General features: G+C 38.9%; 1 protein-coding gene across 2 annotated transcripts; it reads left to right on the top strand.

Annotated features, from left to right (window-relative positions):
- The first annotated feature begins 336 nt into the window (after window positions 1–336).
- LOC149500362 (cytochrome P450 4C1-like) lies at window positions 337–18,503 on the top strand. Of its 2 annotated transcripts, none has more exons than XM_089736712.1 (10): window positions 337–595; window positions 2,738–2,827; window positions 4,514–4,624; window positions 5,173–5,358; window positions 5,989–6,185; window positions 11,899–11,971; window positions 12,420–12,615; window positions 13,517–13,668; window positions 16,343–16,528; window positions 16,772–18,503. In XM_089736712.1, exons 1-10 carry the CDS (start codon window positions 439–441, stop codon window positions 16,948–16,950), a joined length of 1,527 nt encoding a protein of 508 aa, XP_089592838.1. In that variant the 5' UTR covers window positions 337–438; the 3' UTR covers window positions 16,951–18,503. The 2 variants fall into 2 exon arrangements, with proteins under 2 accessions (XP_089592838.1, XP_089592837.1); XM_089736711.1 differs by having other exon boundaries at window positions 12,414–12,615; window positions 16,772–18,502.
- Window positions 18,504–18,524: the final 21 nt, after the last annotated feature.

The following is an 18,524-nucleotide window of genomic DNA, read 5'->3' as shown; positions in this document are numbered from 1 at the left end:
GCGAGAGGTCCTCTCCTATGACCGCGACGAGGGCGGCGCGCTGCTCGTCGAATCCAGAGCAACGACCCACATACCCTGCGATAAAATATTATCATATTCGAATTGACCATTTTTAGAATATGATTTCTTTATCATAGGTACATATTATGTCTACTACAAAAATAATCTAATCCAGAAAATGTGTTGAAAAAGTGAGTTTTTAAAAAACTAGACATCTTGTGCTTGTTATATCGATATGTTAAGTATAGTTTTTGAGGTGCATGACGTTCAGTTTGACTAGTTTTTAAGTGCAGCAAGTTTCGTGTCGACTTCGGAAGTCAGATAATCGTTGTTGCGAAACAATACTATAAATGAGAGGTCTTTCCTTAGGCAATTTTATAACCCCGGCTTTAACCAAAGCAGACGTACGTGCGTTATGTAAAAACGAATTATAGGAAAATGATTGCACTCCTTCTGATATTAGTTGGGCTCGGCTGGGTTTTAGTGTTCCGGTACAGACGGAGGAATATGTATAAATTGGCAGCGGCTATCCCGACTCCTGACGAGACAAACCTGTTAGTTGGCGTGGCCCACAAAATGATGGGTAACACAGAGGGTAAGCATTTTTTTTATAAAACCAATCCGACCAAGCCTTGTGACTATCGCAATGTAATATATAAAAACACTCTCCGGATAAACCGGATGAACTCCGGTGTACCCCTGACGGATTTTCTATAAATTTGTTTGTGATCGCTTAGTGAATTTTACGATATTTAATCCCATACAAATGGTCTATACGAAAAAGTACTCGAATGCAACCGAGTTGATTGTACTAAATGAAATGCACTGATCTGAAACGCCAATACCAGCTGTACAAAGTTTCAACATAATCTAACAAACATAGAAATTCACATTTTATATTAAATATAAAACAAGAGGAAAAGTTATTAGAAGATAAGATAACGAATCTAAAATATAACAAACATATTGGGTTTTAAGCGGACCGTACGCGATAACAACCTAATTATTAAAAAAATGAGATTGATAGATTAAAGAAGACTGTGCACTAACTTGTTCAGCGTTTTCCTTGTAGACTTCAGTCTGTTGCCCTCTTCTATCTCCGCTTGAAAACTTTCGATGACAGAGGTGATCGCCAATTACAATGCGGTTGGTGATTATGTATCTTACTTTCAAACATGCGAGACTACTCAAATAAGTAAAGGCGAATTTGGTAATTACTTTTATTTTAGCAGCGGTTTATGCGGTTACGATTTTTTCACTTTTCAACTTTTGGCGGCCATTTTAATAGTGTCACAGATAATAAATACATTATTATTGTGTAGCAGTCTCAAATAAGGATTTATAGACTACTTACCTATACCTATATTTTATAATATCGTAACTAATTGGTGTTATCACATATAAAATTAATCTGTGTAGTAAGTCTTAGTAATGTTGATAGTATTCGTTCCTGAAACGCTAGATCGTTAATTACATTTTCCAGAACTTTTGAGAGTTCATTACACAATTTTAACACTGTTTTTTGTTAAATAGCGTGTAAATTCGTTTATTTATTATTTTATTCGTTCATTAAATTCAGTACAAGATTGGAAACGGATTTTTTTTAATTAATCGGAAAATTCATTTATTAGACTACTTTCATCATTATATTTATGTATTGTTTCTTAGACAAAGTTATAAAAAAATAATAAAAAAGGGTTCTTCATTTTTTTTGGATTAGAGGTTTTAGTGGCATGTAGTATCTTTATGCCAGCAATAACATAGATCTACAAGGTTGTAAAAGTAAATTAGTCAGTGGCGTCAAGGTGTTGAAATCTAAAATCATTTTAGCGCAGGTAATGTCATTATAATTTTACTTTTAATGCGTTGAACTACAATAATTGGAATATAAGACATAATTGTTCTAGTGTTTTGTAAGTCATGCACGTATGTACACATAAACTTTTAAATGTATATATGTACATATTTAATATTTATGTATTATAATATGATTATAATTTATGCATTTCTTATATTTACATTTTATGTAGTATACTCGTTTAGTAAACAAACTTTGTTTAATAAATTATAAAGTATCTATTTTAACTTTAATTGATCAACAAATGCACCAAGGACGTCCTTTTCTGCATCACCCTTGATTGATTGGCAGATCATGTCTTAGTCATTAAGTCCGCTAATGTGTTTTAAATCAATGTGCATGAAATTTAATAAATAAAATAATTAAAAGAGAAAATTGAAAAAAGTTGCCTACAGCCCATATCGTGTTAAGCGGTTACCGGTGTCCATTAATGCGGAGTCAAACCGTGTATGCCATCACATATGTTGAGGTATAAAAAGCATCTACTAAAAAATGATAGTTCCACGCTTCAAACCGTCGTTTAAAACCACCACCCAAGATTATTTGGTTGAGTACCTATTACTTCACGATTCCAAATAGTAACACACACACACACACTCACACGTACGTACTACATTCTTACAGATCGCTCTTCCTGGTTAACTTATCTTACCTGGTGACCTAGCACTGAACCACTGACTTTTGTAACAAAAGTTTTCCTAGCATAAAAGCCAGGGAATATTGTTATTGTATACCTCATAAAAAAGCCATGTATATTATTATACTAGTGTTAAGAATTCTTGTACATGTTTGTATTTTAAGAGGCTTGAAAAATATTATTATTATTATTAAAGTATACATACGACGACATAGTTTCAACTCCAATATTTGTTCTTTTAGAAATAATGTCGTCACTTCAAAGATACAGCTACGATTCCATGAAACACAATGGCATAGTGACTATGTGGTTGTTTCACATTCTTTACTTTGGTGAGTTGAGTATTTTTATATAAATAGGCAAAATACTTAGTACAATTTTCCATTAAATTTATCGACCGATATACTTTTTTTCAGTACATTTTAAGAAGGTTAATGTTGACGAAATTCGAAAATAGTATTTTTTGTGTTAGATGTGGTTATGAGCAGACTCCATGATTTTGTTATCTAGCCAATTTTATTGGGCTTAGCAGTTTTTTTGTAGTGGTCAATAATGGTTCAGGGCGTTATCGGAAGTGAGATGATTAAATAACACAACTGGTTAATCGGAGCGTTTATTCGCGACTGAATGAACGTAAAAAGTAAAAAGCAAAGGAGATTGCGGGCGCAGCCGCATGTTATGACTACGAACAATTTTGTTTACATAACAAACTGTGTTCCTACAAGTTCTTCGATTCCGGCATACCTCTGGTGTTCTACCTTTCATCACCTGGTATTTCATTGTTAATATTTAACAAACCAAACAGCTAATTATCATAAAATATGTATACGTACCGCATGATTGTGGGTTTACAAAGGGTGCTAAATAAATAGTGATAATGCGACACAATCTCCTTGGAAAGAAACAAAATTACTAGTAGGCATAGTCGAGATGTAAGTTAAAATGTAATTAAAACAATCAATTTCCTTTTGTTTTTTTAAAATAGCAGACATTTTTTTTTGCGTCGGAATGTGTTCTTTTAAAATTTAAGTTCGCACGGTAATAAAGTTTCTTTGCTTGTAAAATTTTACTACGGAGCTGGTAAATCAAGATTTGAGAGCAACATTATGGGTTCATGCTCCTTCACACTTTACGGTTGAGCGTTTGTGTGCTGAGTTCAAGCGAGGAAGAACTTCAATTTTTTCCCCTGCCTATTCGCTGGTGGCCTAGAGGACAATTCCAGCTACGCCCAGACGGGTAGGTGAGCTCACGGGCTCAACCTGAGAAAAAATCCTAACACTAGTCCTAGTACGAGCAGTGCTTAGCAGTATCTACTACCGGATCGGACCCGGAATAGATAAATAAGGTTGGAAAGGCCTTTGCTCTAATTTTGTATTAGGACGGAATAGATGAATATAATCTATTCCGTGGGATCGGAATCGCGACCACAAGACATGATTTCGGGATTAACGACGATCCCAGCACGGGATGCCCTACATTGGTAGTGATTGAACAAATGATTTAAAATTTTGAAAACGTTGTCTTGGCGGATCGTCACGGTACTGTTTGTTTTCTAGCAGAAGAAATGAAGTCTTCTATAAGAACTGTCCATAATGTTATTTATTTATTATTACGAGATATATATTATTACGAGAAGGACCAAGAGCTCTTTCTTTTTTCGGGACTTGACGATCTGCAGATGATCTCAGTGGGCTGTGTCTGAGGGTTAATTTACTCGTCGAGCCCTTCGTCGTAAGCGACGGGTTCAATGAGAACGATGACCGGTGCTTGAGGTATCTAAAAGCATCGTTAGTAGATCGGGAGGATCCGAAATGACCTCGATTTCCGCTGTTGCCGTACAGCTGTTCGCACAGATAATGCGTCGGCTTAATCAATTTAACACTGTAATTTTTTGGTTTAGATTAATTTGTTTTTCATCAAGAATTAGTTTAGATGTCAGTTGTTGGTAGAAATAGAATTAGAAGATAAGGAGAATTGATTAGAAGAATTTTATGCAAATCTTTTATTTATTTATTTAGTGTCATCAAATCCTTTTGACTTGGAGGTAATTCTGAAGACCTGCTTGGAGAAAGACGATTCACATAGATTTTTTCGACCGGGGATAGGGAATGGCGGCATTTTTGCACCAGGTACGTTTGTTCAATTTGTATGTCTCAGAGATTCATTCATACTTCATATAATATTTTCTACCAGTCTAACATATTTATTATTATAGTGTTATTTATTCTTAGTTTTCGTTAGCTTGTCTCAAATACGTATTGACAGTGTCATCTCGTTGGCTCATTTTTATATGGATACTAGCTGACCCGGCAGACTTCGTAGTGCCTCAATCGATAAATAAAAGACCTAAACTTTTGTATAAAATAAACTTAAAACAAAAAAAAGGAATCCAACCGACGGGGGACACATCAAACGAAACACAAAATTATTTTTATTTAATTCCGAGCATTTTCATATTTATCTACCTTTTAAACCTTCTCTGGACTTCCATAAATAATTCAAGACCAAAATTCGTCAAATCGGTCCAGCCGTTCTCGAGCTTTAGCGAGACTAACGAACAACAATTCATTTTTATATATATAGATTGCTTTAAAATTATTTCATTTCATTGCTACGAGTCTTGTATAGTATTGGTGAGTTCGTGTAATACATTTGTGTGTATAAAATGAAATTTTAGTGTCGATATGGCGAAGACGTCGAAAAATTATGGTGCCAGCGTTCAGTCCCAAAATAGTTCACAGTTTTGTAGGAATAATCTCTGAGCAAAGCGAGAAGCTTGTTTCAAGTTTGAGTAAATGCGTCGGCAAAGGGATGTTCAGCTCTTGGCCTTTTCTAAGCGCTTACACATTGGACTCTGTTTGTGGTAAGTTACAGCTTAAATTCAATTGACGAATATTAAGTCTCCTTAGTTTTTTATTGCGTTGATGGGCGGACGAGCTCACAGCCCACCTGGTGCTAAGTGGTTACTGGAGCCCATAGACATCTACCATGTAAATGCGCCTTGAGATATAAGTTCTAAGATTTCAAGTATAGTTACAACAGCTGCCCCACCCTTCAAACCGAAACGCATTACTGCTTCACGGCAGAAATAGGCAGGGTGGTGGTACCTACCCTACCCGCGCGAACTCACAAGAAGTCCTACCACCAGTTTCTCAAATGATACAGTTTTTTTGCCGCTTTCATTTTTATTATACGTTGTTATTCTTTCACAGTGGAAGTCAATCGTAAACGTTTGTTAAGTACGTATTTTATTGGAAAAATTACTCGTGATAATATGAGTCTGAACGGATATGTACCACCCTGTCTATTTCAGCAGCAAAGTAATAATGTATTACGGTTTGAAGGGTGGGGGGCAGTCGTTATTTAAAAGGAATGACGACTTTCTAATATTTCAGGGCGATATTATCCTTACAGTTCCAGTAATCACTTAAAAGTAATTGAGGCCGTTGGACTTTTTAGAGATAATAAGATTAAAAATACGTTTTCATTTTAGAAACAGCAATGGGCGTGAATATCAATGCACAAGCAAAGGCTGAATCAGAGCTCTTGAAATCTATGAACCGTTTTCTTAACGTAATCTGTGAGAGGATGTTTCATGTATGGCTGCATCCGGATTGGCTTTTCAAACAGTTTCCTGTGTTCAATGAGCTTCAGAAGTGTATTAAAGTGTGGCATGAATTTATTGACCAGGTAAATTTATTGATGTGTTCGTACTTAAGTATTTTTTTATTATAGTTTAAGATAAAACTCATTTATCAACTTTGTACCCCCTTTTTACGAAAATTGCGCGGACGGAGGAGTAAGAAATTTCTCACACTTATCTATATCTATATCTATGCTAATATTATCTATACTAATATTATAAAGAGGAAAGATTTGTTTGTTTGTTTCGAATAGGCTCCGAAACTACTGGACCGATTTGAAAAATTATTTTTCCATTAGAAGCCGACATTGTCCCTGATGAACATAGGCAATTTTTTTTTGATTTTTCTTTTTTTTTTGATTTCATGTGTGTTTTAATGTTTCCGAAGCGAAGCGAGGGCGGGTCGCTATAGAGAATATAGTGAAGGAGTGCAGAATGCTAATAATTTTCTTAATTAGGCATAAAAAATTCATTGAATTGTAGAAAAGGGATCGCAGCGCATAAAATAAAAGTTACACTATTCCAAAATCTTCTATTATAATAGTAATTAATAATTAACACTAATTTTATTACGTCTTACTCATTTTTCAACCGTCTTCGCCATCTTCCAATTCTCTGTCATTCTATCTGTCATTCTCTTCTCTCTTTCTTTCCGTTTTCTCTCACTCACATCTTAACGCTCCGTTCCACACTCTATTCATACGTTCCGTTCTTACCAATCCTACATTCGGCCATCCTGCTCTCATATCTGCCCTCAGATATGGCTCCTCCATACAACGTCATAAAATAAAATAGTTCTGAATCTGACAGTCTTACTTTTTACACAAAAAAAAAAAATTTACTGAATAACAAAATAAGTTTTAAATACATAGCCTAAAATTCGTGAGGATACGTGAGTAGTATTATAGATACAACAGTTATATATCCAAGCACACACACAAACAATCATTCATCCTTATCTGGCCATTTCTTCATATTGTCTGCAGAGCTGGAAATCCTCTTTGGCTCTTCGGTAGTATCATACAGTTTCTCGACATCATACCTATCATATCTTTTAACTTTAATAATCTTGTAAGGTCCTAAATGCTTTCGTTTAAGCCCAGGGTCGAACTGAGTTCTCTTAATGACTACTAAATCATCCAACTCATAAGTTGAACTACGTTTTCCTTTATCATTAAATGTTATAATATTTTCTTCTTGTATCTTCTTAATCTGTTGCTTGGCCTTCTGTCTTAAATTATCTTTATTTTCATCATATCCATCGTTAATTTCTTGTTCCAAAACGTCAATCATATTCATATCTTTTTTACGTCTTGTCTTTGTTCCAATAAGTGACATTCTTCGAGGTCGCTGAGCTATTGGTACATCATCTTTTAACATTATCTTCATCTTAATAAGAGCTTCTTTCGTCTGTATCGGCTTATACTCATCAATTCGCGTAACTTTCGTCTTTAAATCGGGATTGCTAATATGTTCACTAGCATCAACCTCAGTCACACAATTTACACACGACAAACATTCATCACCTTTCTTAAAAAATAGTACAGCACCTTCACGTACTAACATCACAACATTTTGTAGAAATTCTTGTCCTATAATTAATCTATAGGGCATTGACCCATTCGGTACTACATGAAAAATTACATTGTTATAGCACCGTTCATCGAAAATAATACATGCAAAGATTTTACCGCACGACCTTACTTTATAGAGTCCAAGTCCAGATAAAATCATGTTATCATCGTTACACGGCAAGTTTAACTCTTTCCACAGATCTTCTGATATTAAATTCACGTCGCTACCTGTATCTATTAATGCACTTATTAATCTATCACCTATTTTCATCGATTTTAGTGGTTTATTCTGGCTATGTTGCCGGTCACGTTGTTTGTTTACAACCTGCATGACGTTGCTGTCATTACAGTTGTCATCCTTCATCTTGCAAATTTTCTTGGCTGCATGCTTCGCTCTGATTTTCCGACGAAGTCGCTCCGAACATAACCGATTCTTTTTTCGGTTCTACATCGGACTGTTTTATCAATGGATGGATTTGAACCCGTTGATTGGCTGATCTGACAGCTCTCGGCAGCTGTTTTACCGACGTTTTCGTGTAACTCGAACTTTCGGTACTTCCTGTGTTAGAATTGGTGCACTTGTAACTAATATGGCCGAATTCATTGCACCTGAAACACTTCATTCCATTTCGGCATGCACTAGCTCGATGATCTTTTTCTCCACAATTGTAACAATACTGGTTGGTTCTTGACATGGAATCTCTAACCGAAGCCGTTGCAGTTCGTTTAATATGTAGTTCAGCATTCTGTTTGGCAGATTTTTCTTTGATTCTTTCGTACAACAACAACTTTTCTTTCAGCACCGGATAAGTAACCGCACCGTACAAAATTGCTTTATTCATCTCCAGGTCTGTAATGCCGTCTATGAGGTACTGAATGGCAACGTAATCTGGGAATCTCGCTCGTTTTCCCATCTCCTTCATAATTAGCATATATTGATAATATGACTCGTCTTTATGTTTCTTGCGTGCCGTCATGAGCTCATGCATCTCTTTGCTGTTCATCACATCAGGAAATTCTTTGAGCACGGCTGCCTTGAGTTCTTCATAACTTTTATGAACCTTCTCCGTCTTTAACCATAACTGTGCTGTTCCTGATAAAGATCTACGTGCTATGATAAGTAGTTGTTGAGGCGACCATCCAAATATTTCGGCGTTGTCTTCTAGATCCTGCGCCCATTTCGTCGAGGTGTAAGTGTGATCTTCGCCACTGAACTTAGTCATATCAATTAAACTGAAAATTGGGTCTTTGTTTTCCGTAGAAATAAAAGTTCCTTGGTTGAAAGACATCTTGAAATATTTGCCACCGTTTAAACAACGTGATCGTAATTCGTCTTCAAATCTTCTTCTTGAAATCTTCTTACGTTTTATAATTCGTCTTCTTCTTAATAATCGTCGTTATATTTTCGTCTATTATAAAAATTCGTCTATTCTCCTTACCACGTCTTTCGTTAAAATCTTGAAATTTTTGGCGTCGATCCCGAACGAATATTTGTCATTTATCACGGACGAATATTTGTTTTTATCCCGGACGAGCCCCCAAAAATGTAGAATAGTGGTTGCAGCGCATAAAATAAAAGTTACACTATTCCAAAATCTTCTATTATAATAGTAATTAATATTAACACTAATTTATTACGTCTTACTCATTTTTCAACCGTCTTCGCATCTTCCAATTCTCTGTCATTCTATCTGTCATTCTCTTCTCTCTTTCTTTCCATTTTCTCTCACTTCTTATGTGGTCGTCGTGGCCTAACGGATAAGACGTCCGGTGCATTCGTGTTGAAGCGATGCACCGGTGTCGAATCCGCAGGTGGGTACCAATTTTTCTAATGAAATACGTACTCAACAAATGTTCATGATTGACTTCCACGGTGAAGGAATAACATCGTGTAATAAAATGAAACCCGCAAAATTATAATTTGCGTAATTACTGGTGGTAGGACCTCTGTGGTCCGCACGGGTAGGTACCACCGCCCCGCCTATTTCTGCTGTGAAGCAGTAATGCGTTTCGGTTTGAAGGGTGGGGCAGCCGTTGTGACTATACTGAGACCTTAGAACTATATCTCAAGGTGTGTGGCGCATTTACGTTGTAGATGTCGATGGGCTCCAGTAACCACTTAACACCAGGTGGGCTGTGAGCTCGTCCACACAGCTAAGCAATAAAAAAAAAAAAAAAAAAACTCACATCTTAACGCTCCGTTCCACACTCTATTCATACGTTCCGTTCTTACCAATCCTACAAAAAACAAAGAAAACGTTACCACACACTACCATATATTGAAACAACACATTTACACACACATATGCTCTGTGTTTATTGTAAAAAATTTGTTAATGTTGAAAGTCTGTGGTCAAATTGAGAATACAATAATATTGTTTGTCTTTAATATTATGTCCACGACTACCTTCTCTCACGAACGCCGCCGATGGAATGAATGTTTCGTTTTTTTTTTTTTTTTTTTTTTTTTTTTTTTTTTTTTTTTTTTTTTTTTTTTTTTCCTACCTATGCTGATGCCTTGAGAGGCTACTTCAGCGTACCCTAGCTTGTGTAGGTGAGCTCGCGGGGCTCAAACCGGAGAATTGCTAACACCGCCCCTAGCAAGAGCAGTGCTTCGCAGAATCTACCACCGGATCGGAAGCGCGACCCACTGAGAAGATCCGGCGAGAAACTCAGTGGGCTGTGTCTGTGGGTTAATTCGCTCGTCGAGCCCTCGTCGCAAGCCGACGGGTTCGGCGAGGACGGTGACCGGTGCTTGTATTGCCTAAAAGCACCGTTAATGGATCAGGAGGATCCGTGATGACGTGCTTTGGGCGACGTCGACGGTTTACCAAACGGTCTACAGGATCGGGTATGTAGTTTCCGGCGGCCACGACAAGAGGTTCTCATGTCGTGCCGCCTTCTCAAAGTGGCGCAGCGATGCCGACTGTAGATACTTACTGACGGGGGTCGATGAATGTTTCGAGCAAAGGCGTTGCTATTATAGGCACTGTACCCTCAACATTATTATAAAATTCGTGTTTCCTAAATTAACACTTAAAGTCTTTGAACGATGTTCTCTCGACGAATGTCAACCGACAAATGCGCGGGTGACGGAGCTGCGCGCCGGTTTTATACCCTTTTTGTAGGGTATTCCTTACTATATACTATTATATTTATTATATTAGTATATACTTATTTATTTACTTATTTAGATTATAGTCGATTTTCGACTACCGGGGACCGCTAGTAATTAATAAACTGTTAACTACCAAATTTTGAAGTGACTCACTAACTCATAGTACCTAAGTAACACGCTGCTGTTACGCTGTCACTTAGAAGTTTTTTTGAAGTTTTCGTTTACGGATACCAGACCGATGGGGTATCGGATCAGGACTTCAGATTTATCTCGGACTCCGGCGTCTGCGAAGATACTACATCTTGAGAAAGGCGCGTGGGTCATCTTCCGAAAACTGCCCTACGGGACGAGTACCGACTAAACTTCACGAATACTCTTGCTCGACGTCCGATTGCCACAAAGACAGAACAAGGGCAAGGTCGTCCCTAATTTCACGGTTAACACTGTGTAGAGAGAGGGAGAATAGTCTCATTGAATCGTTTACCCGTATCCATTAGGATAAGCCTTTGGCACTCTCCAAGGGCGAAACATACCGGTATTTGGGCATGTACAAAATATAGGTATTGACGTTGTGGTCTTCAAACAGGCTGCATGCGACGTGTTTTATGAACGTCTGACAAAAGTGTGTAAAAGCCTTTTGTCGGGTGTAAATAAGACATGGGCGTTTAGCGGCTGGCTGATGCCCGTTCTTATGTGTACCTTCGGCGTGCTCGGGTGGACTCAGACCGAACTGAACGCTCTGGATAGAAAAATCGGCGCAATTGGAATAGCCTCTCGACCGTAGAATGCCAGCAGACGTCAATGTCGTTACCATCAAAACAGAACTAATTATAATTTTGCGATAGAAATAGGTAAGACGTACATATCAGAGCACGCCATAGCAGTTGATCACACGTTAGTTCATGCTAGTAATTAGGCAAGTTAAAATGTGCTAGGCTTACCCGTCTAGAATTGTCAGTAAATATTAAAGATAAAGCCACAAAGAGTGCTCACTACATTAAGGTCACGAAAAAAAGCCTAGACCATGACGTTCAGAGTTTATCATTTAATTTTATGTTTGATTTTCAGGTAATTCAGAGTAAAAGAGAAGAGTTTCACATGGAGAAGATTTCTAAAGATCTAGAAGTGGATACTCATTATGGTAGGTACAGTATATACAATTTACAAAACAATTTAACAATTTTTTTACACAAAGTCGAAAATTGAGTGATATATTTTTGAAGTACGTAAACTTATACAGATTTTAACGTTGGTATTCATGAGATTGTTTTCAGTATACAATGGAATGCTGTAATATAAATTTCAACATCATTTCTTGAACGTCATAAGGCAAAGAACTTGAAAATTATTCTAAATTAAATATATTCATGGAAATGCCAAAACTTTATTCTACCCGTGAGGCCTTACAATACGATACACCACCAGTAAATATAAGCTGTGACCGCAGTACGCTGGTTTGATAATTAAAAAACACTGTGTGCTTAAGCAAACAGAGGCATTCACAGTATGCTGTCTATTAGTGCCAGATCAGATTTGAATTTACTCATCTTAGATAGTAAAAAATCAATTTCCTCTTCTCCCAGATTTAGGGTCACACAAAAGTAAGACACTCTTGGATCTTCTGATTACGTTTCCTGGAGACGAAAAAGGTTATACTAATGTCGAACTACGAGAAGAAATGCTAACATTGACAGTGGCGGGCACAGACACATCGGCAGTCGGTATTGGATTCACACTGGAGCTTTTAGCTAAATACCCTAAAATACAGGAAAACATTTTCCAAGAGTAAGAAAGATACTGTAACTTCTCTTCTTCTTTGTATTGAGATACACGTTTTTTTTAAAATATTCATACGTCTGTTTAAGTGGTCAAACTGACTATATTATATCGGTGTATCTGCTATTTTATCCTTTAAGCCACCAAAGCTTTGTATTTACTTTTGCTATAATACTATAAATAAATTTCGCTGAAGTATCTAAACATTATAAACTAAAATTTAAACGGCTCACACCGGATTGCCAGCATTACAGCGGCTACGACGAGCACACGGCGGGGCACGAGGTAGAGCTCTTCTTTCCTCTCGTAGTCGTCGCCACCCAGTCGGGGGTCGGACGGGGGCGTTCGCCCAGCTCCAGCCAGTTTCTTCCCGGCAATTGTCACGGGGCGACAGTTTGTGTTGCTGTCGTCGCCGTCGACGCTGAACGGAGTGTGGAAGAGCAACCCGGTCGGCGGTATATCGCGTTCCGACCCGGTAGGATGGTTCTGATCCAGCGGATCAGTTAGTTGTAGTGTTGACCGCGGGAGTCGTGCTGCTTTGCCCCAGTTTCGACCTCGGGCCCTAAAAATGTCCTTGGGCCCACGGTCTGCTCCCGTCATCTGCAGACCGTCAAGTCCTATTATATTTCGAATTAAGGGATAAAACAGCACTTTATAGGGCAATGCGAATATATGAATAGCCACCATGCCTGCTTGCCGCGAAGCATTAATACGTTCCGGTGCCCTCGTATTATGCAATTGAGTAGATCTTACATTAAGTGTCAAGGTGATATCATCACGTCAATGCCGTGATGATCATTGAATAAAAGAGTTCTAATTGAAGCAACAAAAAAACTTATTTGTAGTTGAGTTAAAGAAACACATACATACATACGTACATACAACGGTAAATTAATAATTTTTTTTTTAGATTGTACGGAATTTTCGACGGTTCGGAACGTGCCTTAGTTAAAGAAGATTTAGAAAAGATGAAATATTTGGAAAGAGTCGTGAAGGAATCTCTCAGATTATTCCCTCCAGTTCCGTTTATCATAAGAAAAGTTTTAGAGGATACGAGACTGCGTAAGTAGTAGTCAAGCGTTGTTCTTTCATCAATAGCTATTTGCGGTGGTACGGCAAAGCGCATCTTTTTCTTTAAACTTGAGGAAGGCAAACGTAAGCATGGCGGACAACTCTTGAGGTACAAAGATATGCTTAAGTGTCTCATGAAGAAGTGCGGCATTGAGCCTTTTGAGTGGGACTAAACAGCTGCTCGGCGACCAGAATCGAAGAGTAAAAAACAACTATTACCAACCTGTCCGCATTATGCACAAAGGCTAAGAATAAGATCGGCTATGTTAGCCACAGACGACGAGCACACCGTGACAATTACGGACGGAGTAAAGATGGAGACGGAGATAAAAACGGATCTGAAATGATCTCCAGGGCCGAAATCGGCAAAGGAGGAGCTTTATTATTTGCAGTGGTAATTTAGAATACCAAACGGCAAACTAGAATTAAAATCAAATCAACTGTCCGGTGTATTCGTATCTAGCGATACACCGGTGTTCGTATCCCGCAGGCGGGTACAAATTTTTCCAATGAAATACGTACTCAACAAATGTTCACGATTGACTTCCACGGTGAAGGAATAACATCGTGCAGGTAGTAAAAATCAAACCCACAAAATTATAATTTGCGTAATTACTGGTGGTAGGACCTCTTGTGAGTCCGCACGGGTAGGTACGGCCGCCCCTCCTGTTTCTGCCGTGAAGCAGTAATGCGTTTCGGTTTGAAGGGTGGGGAAGCCGTTGTAACTATACTGAGACCTTAGAACTTATATCTCAAGGTGTGTGGGGCATTTACGTTGTAGATGTCTACGGGCTCCAGTAACCCCTTAACACCAGGCGGGCTGTGAGCTCGTCCACACATCTAAGCAATAAAAAAAAATCGTGTCATTACCTCACATTTTTTCCTATTTTAAATTTCAGTATTTTGTTGTTACGATAACTCTGATTGAAATAACGCTAGGACTGTGTGTTCTGTGTACATATTCAGATTTTTTCCTTCGGAAATTTCAAGGTTTTCACAAATGACAGTTGACTTTAGAGCCAGACAGGGTGCAGACGTTTCTGAACCAAAAAAAGAGGGCACTTCGAATGTAATCCGAGATAATTTCAAGGAATGTGGTGTTTTTTTTTATTGCTCTTGTAGGCAGACGAGCATACGGCTCACCTGGTGGTGAGTTTGTACCGTCACCCATGAACTTCAGCAATGCCAGGGGCAGAGCCAAGCCGCTGCCTACCGTTAAGTACTCTCCACTAGCTTCGTTTAAAGATGGATATGTCATAGCGCTCAGGAAACACCGTGGGGGGGGGATCTCATTCCAAAGCCAGATGCTACGTGGCAAAAAAGACCTCGAAGACCGGAAGCGCACTGTAGATGAACGCAGTGGCTCCAGGTAGTATGGATGAACTCTACCCCGGTGGCGGGCGGTGCGATATTAAAAACGAGATGATGGTATCATCTCAAACAATTCCTCAGATCACTCTCCATGGAATATACGGTACAAAATACAGAGGGAGCCGAAGTCCCTCCGCAGACCCAGAGGTTCCAAACGATCCGTGAGAATGGATTATCGACAATCCGAACGGCTCTCTTCTGTATGGAGTCAAACGGAAGGAGCTGGTATTTGGGAGCCTCAGCCCAGAGATGGGAGCAGTACTCCACGCGAGGCCGGACTTGTGCTTTATAAAGCAAAAGTCTTTGTCCAGGCGTAAAGTACCGCTTGGCTCTGTTGAGCCAAGCATTCAAGCAATGGGAAAATGCCAACTTGGCTTTGCATTCCAAATTACTCTGAAATTACACATCGCTCGAAATGTCGACCCCAAGTATCCCGATAATCTCGGAAGGTTACAGGGATACTCCTTGGAATTGCAGCGCCATGACAATGGGATCCTTCTTCGCAGTGAACGCGCAAACTTGTATCTTCAACAGGTTGAATTCTCTCCACCCAGAAAGGCCCGCCAGAAAGGCCCTGGGGGTTGACTCGCCCCAGAAAGTTTTCCACTTCAGACACAAGTTTTCCTAGCTAGCGATCCACTTGCAGAGTCCCTTGGGGATTCCGTAAGATGGTAGCTTCGACAGAAGTGCCCTATGCCAGACCCTGTCGAAGGCCTTCCAGATATCAAGGCTCACAGCAAGAGCCTCGCCCTTGCTCTCCAAGGAAACCGTACTGTCGGTCACTGATTATTCGCTCTGTCACCTTGGAAAGCAAGGAAGATATCGCCTGGTGGCTACAGCTCCACCCGCGCGATCTACCACGGCCTCTAACACTAGGAGCAGGCTTATGGCAAAGAGTTGACGTGCAACCTAATCTATACATCAGCCCGCTGAGTTTCTCGCCGAATCTTCTCAGGGGTCGCGATTCCGATTCAGTAGTAGTAGATTCATTCGCGAAGCAATTGCTCTTGAGTTATTAGGTCTCTTTCGGAGCCGCTTGGACAGCTGTTAGCAAATCCCACCCCTCTTGGCTGAGCCTTTGCTCGCCCATCTGTCCTGGTGAAACTGGAAAGACCTCCGGGCCATCACTAATCCTTTCTTCATTAAAAACATCACATTATATCTAAACATCTTTGTAAGTAGCTATGGTAGGTCACTAATTGTTTCTCCTAAATAAATTTGAGGTTGTATTAGTTTGTAATAAAACAGTTTTATGTAATAGTCAATAATAATAGTGCTTTTCTCTTATTTTAAGCATCTGGTAACGTTTTGCCTGCCGGTTCAGGTATATTCGTTTCTATCTGGGGAATTCATAGAGACCCAAAGTACTGGGGTCCAGAGGCGGAACACTTCGATCCAGACAGGTTTCTACCGGAGCGTTTTAATGTCGAGCACCCGTGCTGCTACATGCCGTTCAGTAGCGGCCCTAGGAATTGTTTGGGTGAGTACTGTGTCCATACCACGACCAGATATTTACGAGCCTAGAGCCATATATTCGAGGTCAGCCTTCCCTTTTTTACAGGATAAACTGTTGAAATTGCTTGCTATTGTATGTTGACAGCTATTTACGCTTGGATGAACTTACTGTTTCCCTTCAATTACTTTTTTGTAATAAATAGTTTGAACTTAATATTGCTCGTATGAAGCGACAACGCGTTAATTGGTTCGTTTTATATTTTTGCAGGTTATCAATATGCAATGATTTCGATGAAGGCTTCTTTATCTGCGATATTACGTAGATACAAGGTAGTGGGTGAACCGGAGAAAGGTCCTGTTCCTCGAATCAGGGTAAAACTGGACATCATGATGAAGTCAGTGGACGGATGCCAGGTGGCTTTGGAGAGAAGGCCGACCAAATTATAATATATTAAAGAGAAAATTTGTTGCTGATATTTCCAATAGAACATACTTCATGTCTGAAATATATTACATTCATTGAATCGGTTTGTGCGCCACTTATTCGTCCTTATAGTCATTATGTCAGACATATTCAAACACTCTCAGAATTTTGAGTTTGACGTTCAACCTAGCCCATACACATAAACACTGCGTTTCTCGCCGGATCTTCTCCTGTGGGTCGCGATTTCAATCCGGTGGTAGCGAAGCAATGCTCTTGCTAGGGCTAATATTAAGTTCTCCTGGGTTGAGCTCCGTGAGCTCAGCTACCAACCCCTTAGGCTACCACCAATCAAGTAGGAAAGAACTCTTAGAAAATAAGCCTTTGTGATTCATAAAAAAGGCGCTCATTATAAGCCGAGTATATCACGTTGGAATGCTGATATCACGAAGCATTTGAATTATACAAGAACGATATATGGAAGCATCCAATCTTATATTACTAATCCTCCCACATCGTGGCCTAAAGGATAAGACGTCCGGTACCCTCGTATTGAGCGATCCACCGGTGTTCGAATCTCAGGCGGGTACCAATTTTTCTAATGAAATACGTACTCAACAAATGCTCACGATTGACTTCCGCGGTTAAGGAATAACATCGTGTAGTAAAAATCAAACCCGCAAAATTATAATTTGCGTAATTACTGGTGGTAGTACCTCTTGTGAGTCCGCACGGGTGGGTACCACCATCCTGCCTATTTCTGCCGTGAAGCAGTAATGCGTTTCGGTTTGAAGGGTGGGGAGCCGTTGTAACTTTACTTGAGACTTGGGTAATAATTTTAATTGAATTTTATGCTCAGCACTATGCTTACTGTGCGAGTCACCTCTAGAGTGCAAAGAGTTAGTATGCAGGATATTCAGGAATTAAGTCTTGAAATTTGTAACTATACTGAGACCTTAGAACTTATATCTCAAGGTGGGTGGCGCATTTTACGTTATAGATGTCTATGGGCTCCAGTAACCACTTAACACCAGGTGGGCTGTGAGTTCGTCCACCCATATAAGCAAATTAACATAACCTAAAATCCCATTACCATACCCAATTCCATTCTAACTCCTAGTTATTATGTGGCCCAGTGTTAATATAGCGTTTCCTGTGTAGGTGACATTTTCTTTATCTACAATCTTCAAACCCCTGCTAGTACAATTTCTTTGCTTCTTATCGTCGATTACGAGAGATGCAATTAAATATGCTTTAGTGAGTTTTCTGTTACAATTGAACGATCACAGATGGTTTTGTATTTTTGTTTTGTTCGTCTTGTCATATTGTTTGCCTTGTCGTATATGTATTTGCTAATTTAGATAACTTTTTTATGATACCAAACCATAGGGCCCGGGCATATACCTTTATGCATGGTATTTGGTGATCTGTATTTGAGTGTAGTTGTTAATATTTGGTAAACGTTTCCGGCACGCATACACTATAAAATTTCAGCTCGATGTTGTATGTACATATTATTATGTATTTTTTTGTTTTGAATAATAAATGTAGATTATCACACTTAAAACATTTTCTTTTAATTTCCTAAAAGCACTATCAC

Source organism: Bombyx mandarina, chromosome 22, assembly GCF_030267445.1.
Source record: "Bombyx mandarina strain Sakado chromosome 22, ASM3026744v2".
Lineage (NCBI taxonomy): Eukaryota > Metazoa > Arthropoda > Insecta > Lepidoptera > Bombycidae > Bombyx > Bombyx mandarina.
This window is presented reverse-complemented; position numbering and strand designations above follow the sequence as displayed.

Coding starts and splice junctions, on each gene's coding strand:
- LOC149500362 (XM_089736711.1), top strand. CDS start 439: ATGATTGCACTCCTTCTGATATTAGTTGGGCTCGGCTGGGTTTTAGTG. Junction 596..2,737: donor AATGATGGGTAACACAGAGG/GTAAGCATTTTT, acceptor TTGTTCTTTTAG/AAATAATGTCGTCACTTCAA. Junction 6,186..11,898: donor GGCATGAATTTATTGACCAG/GTAAATTTATTG, acceptor TTTGATTTTCAG/GTAATTCAGAGTAAAAGAGA.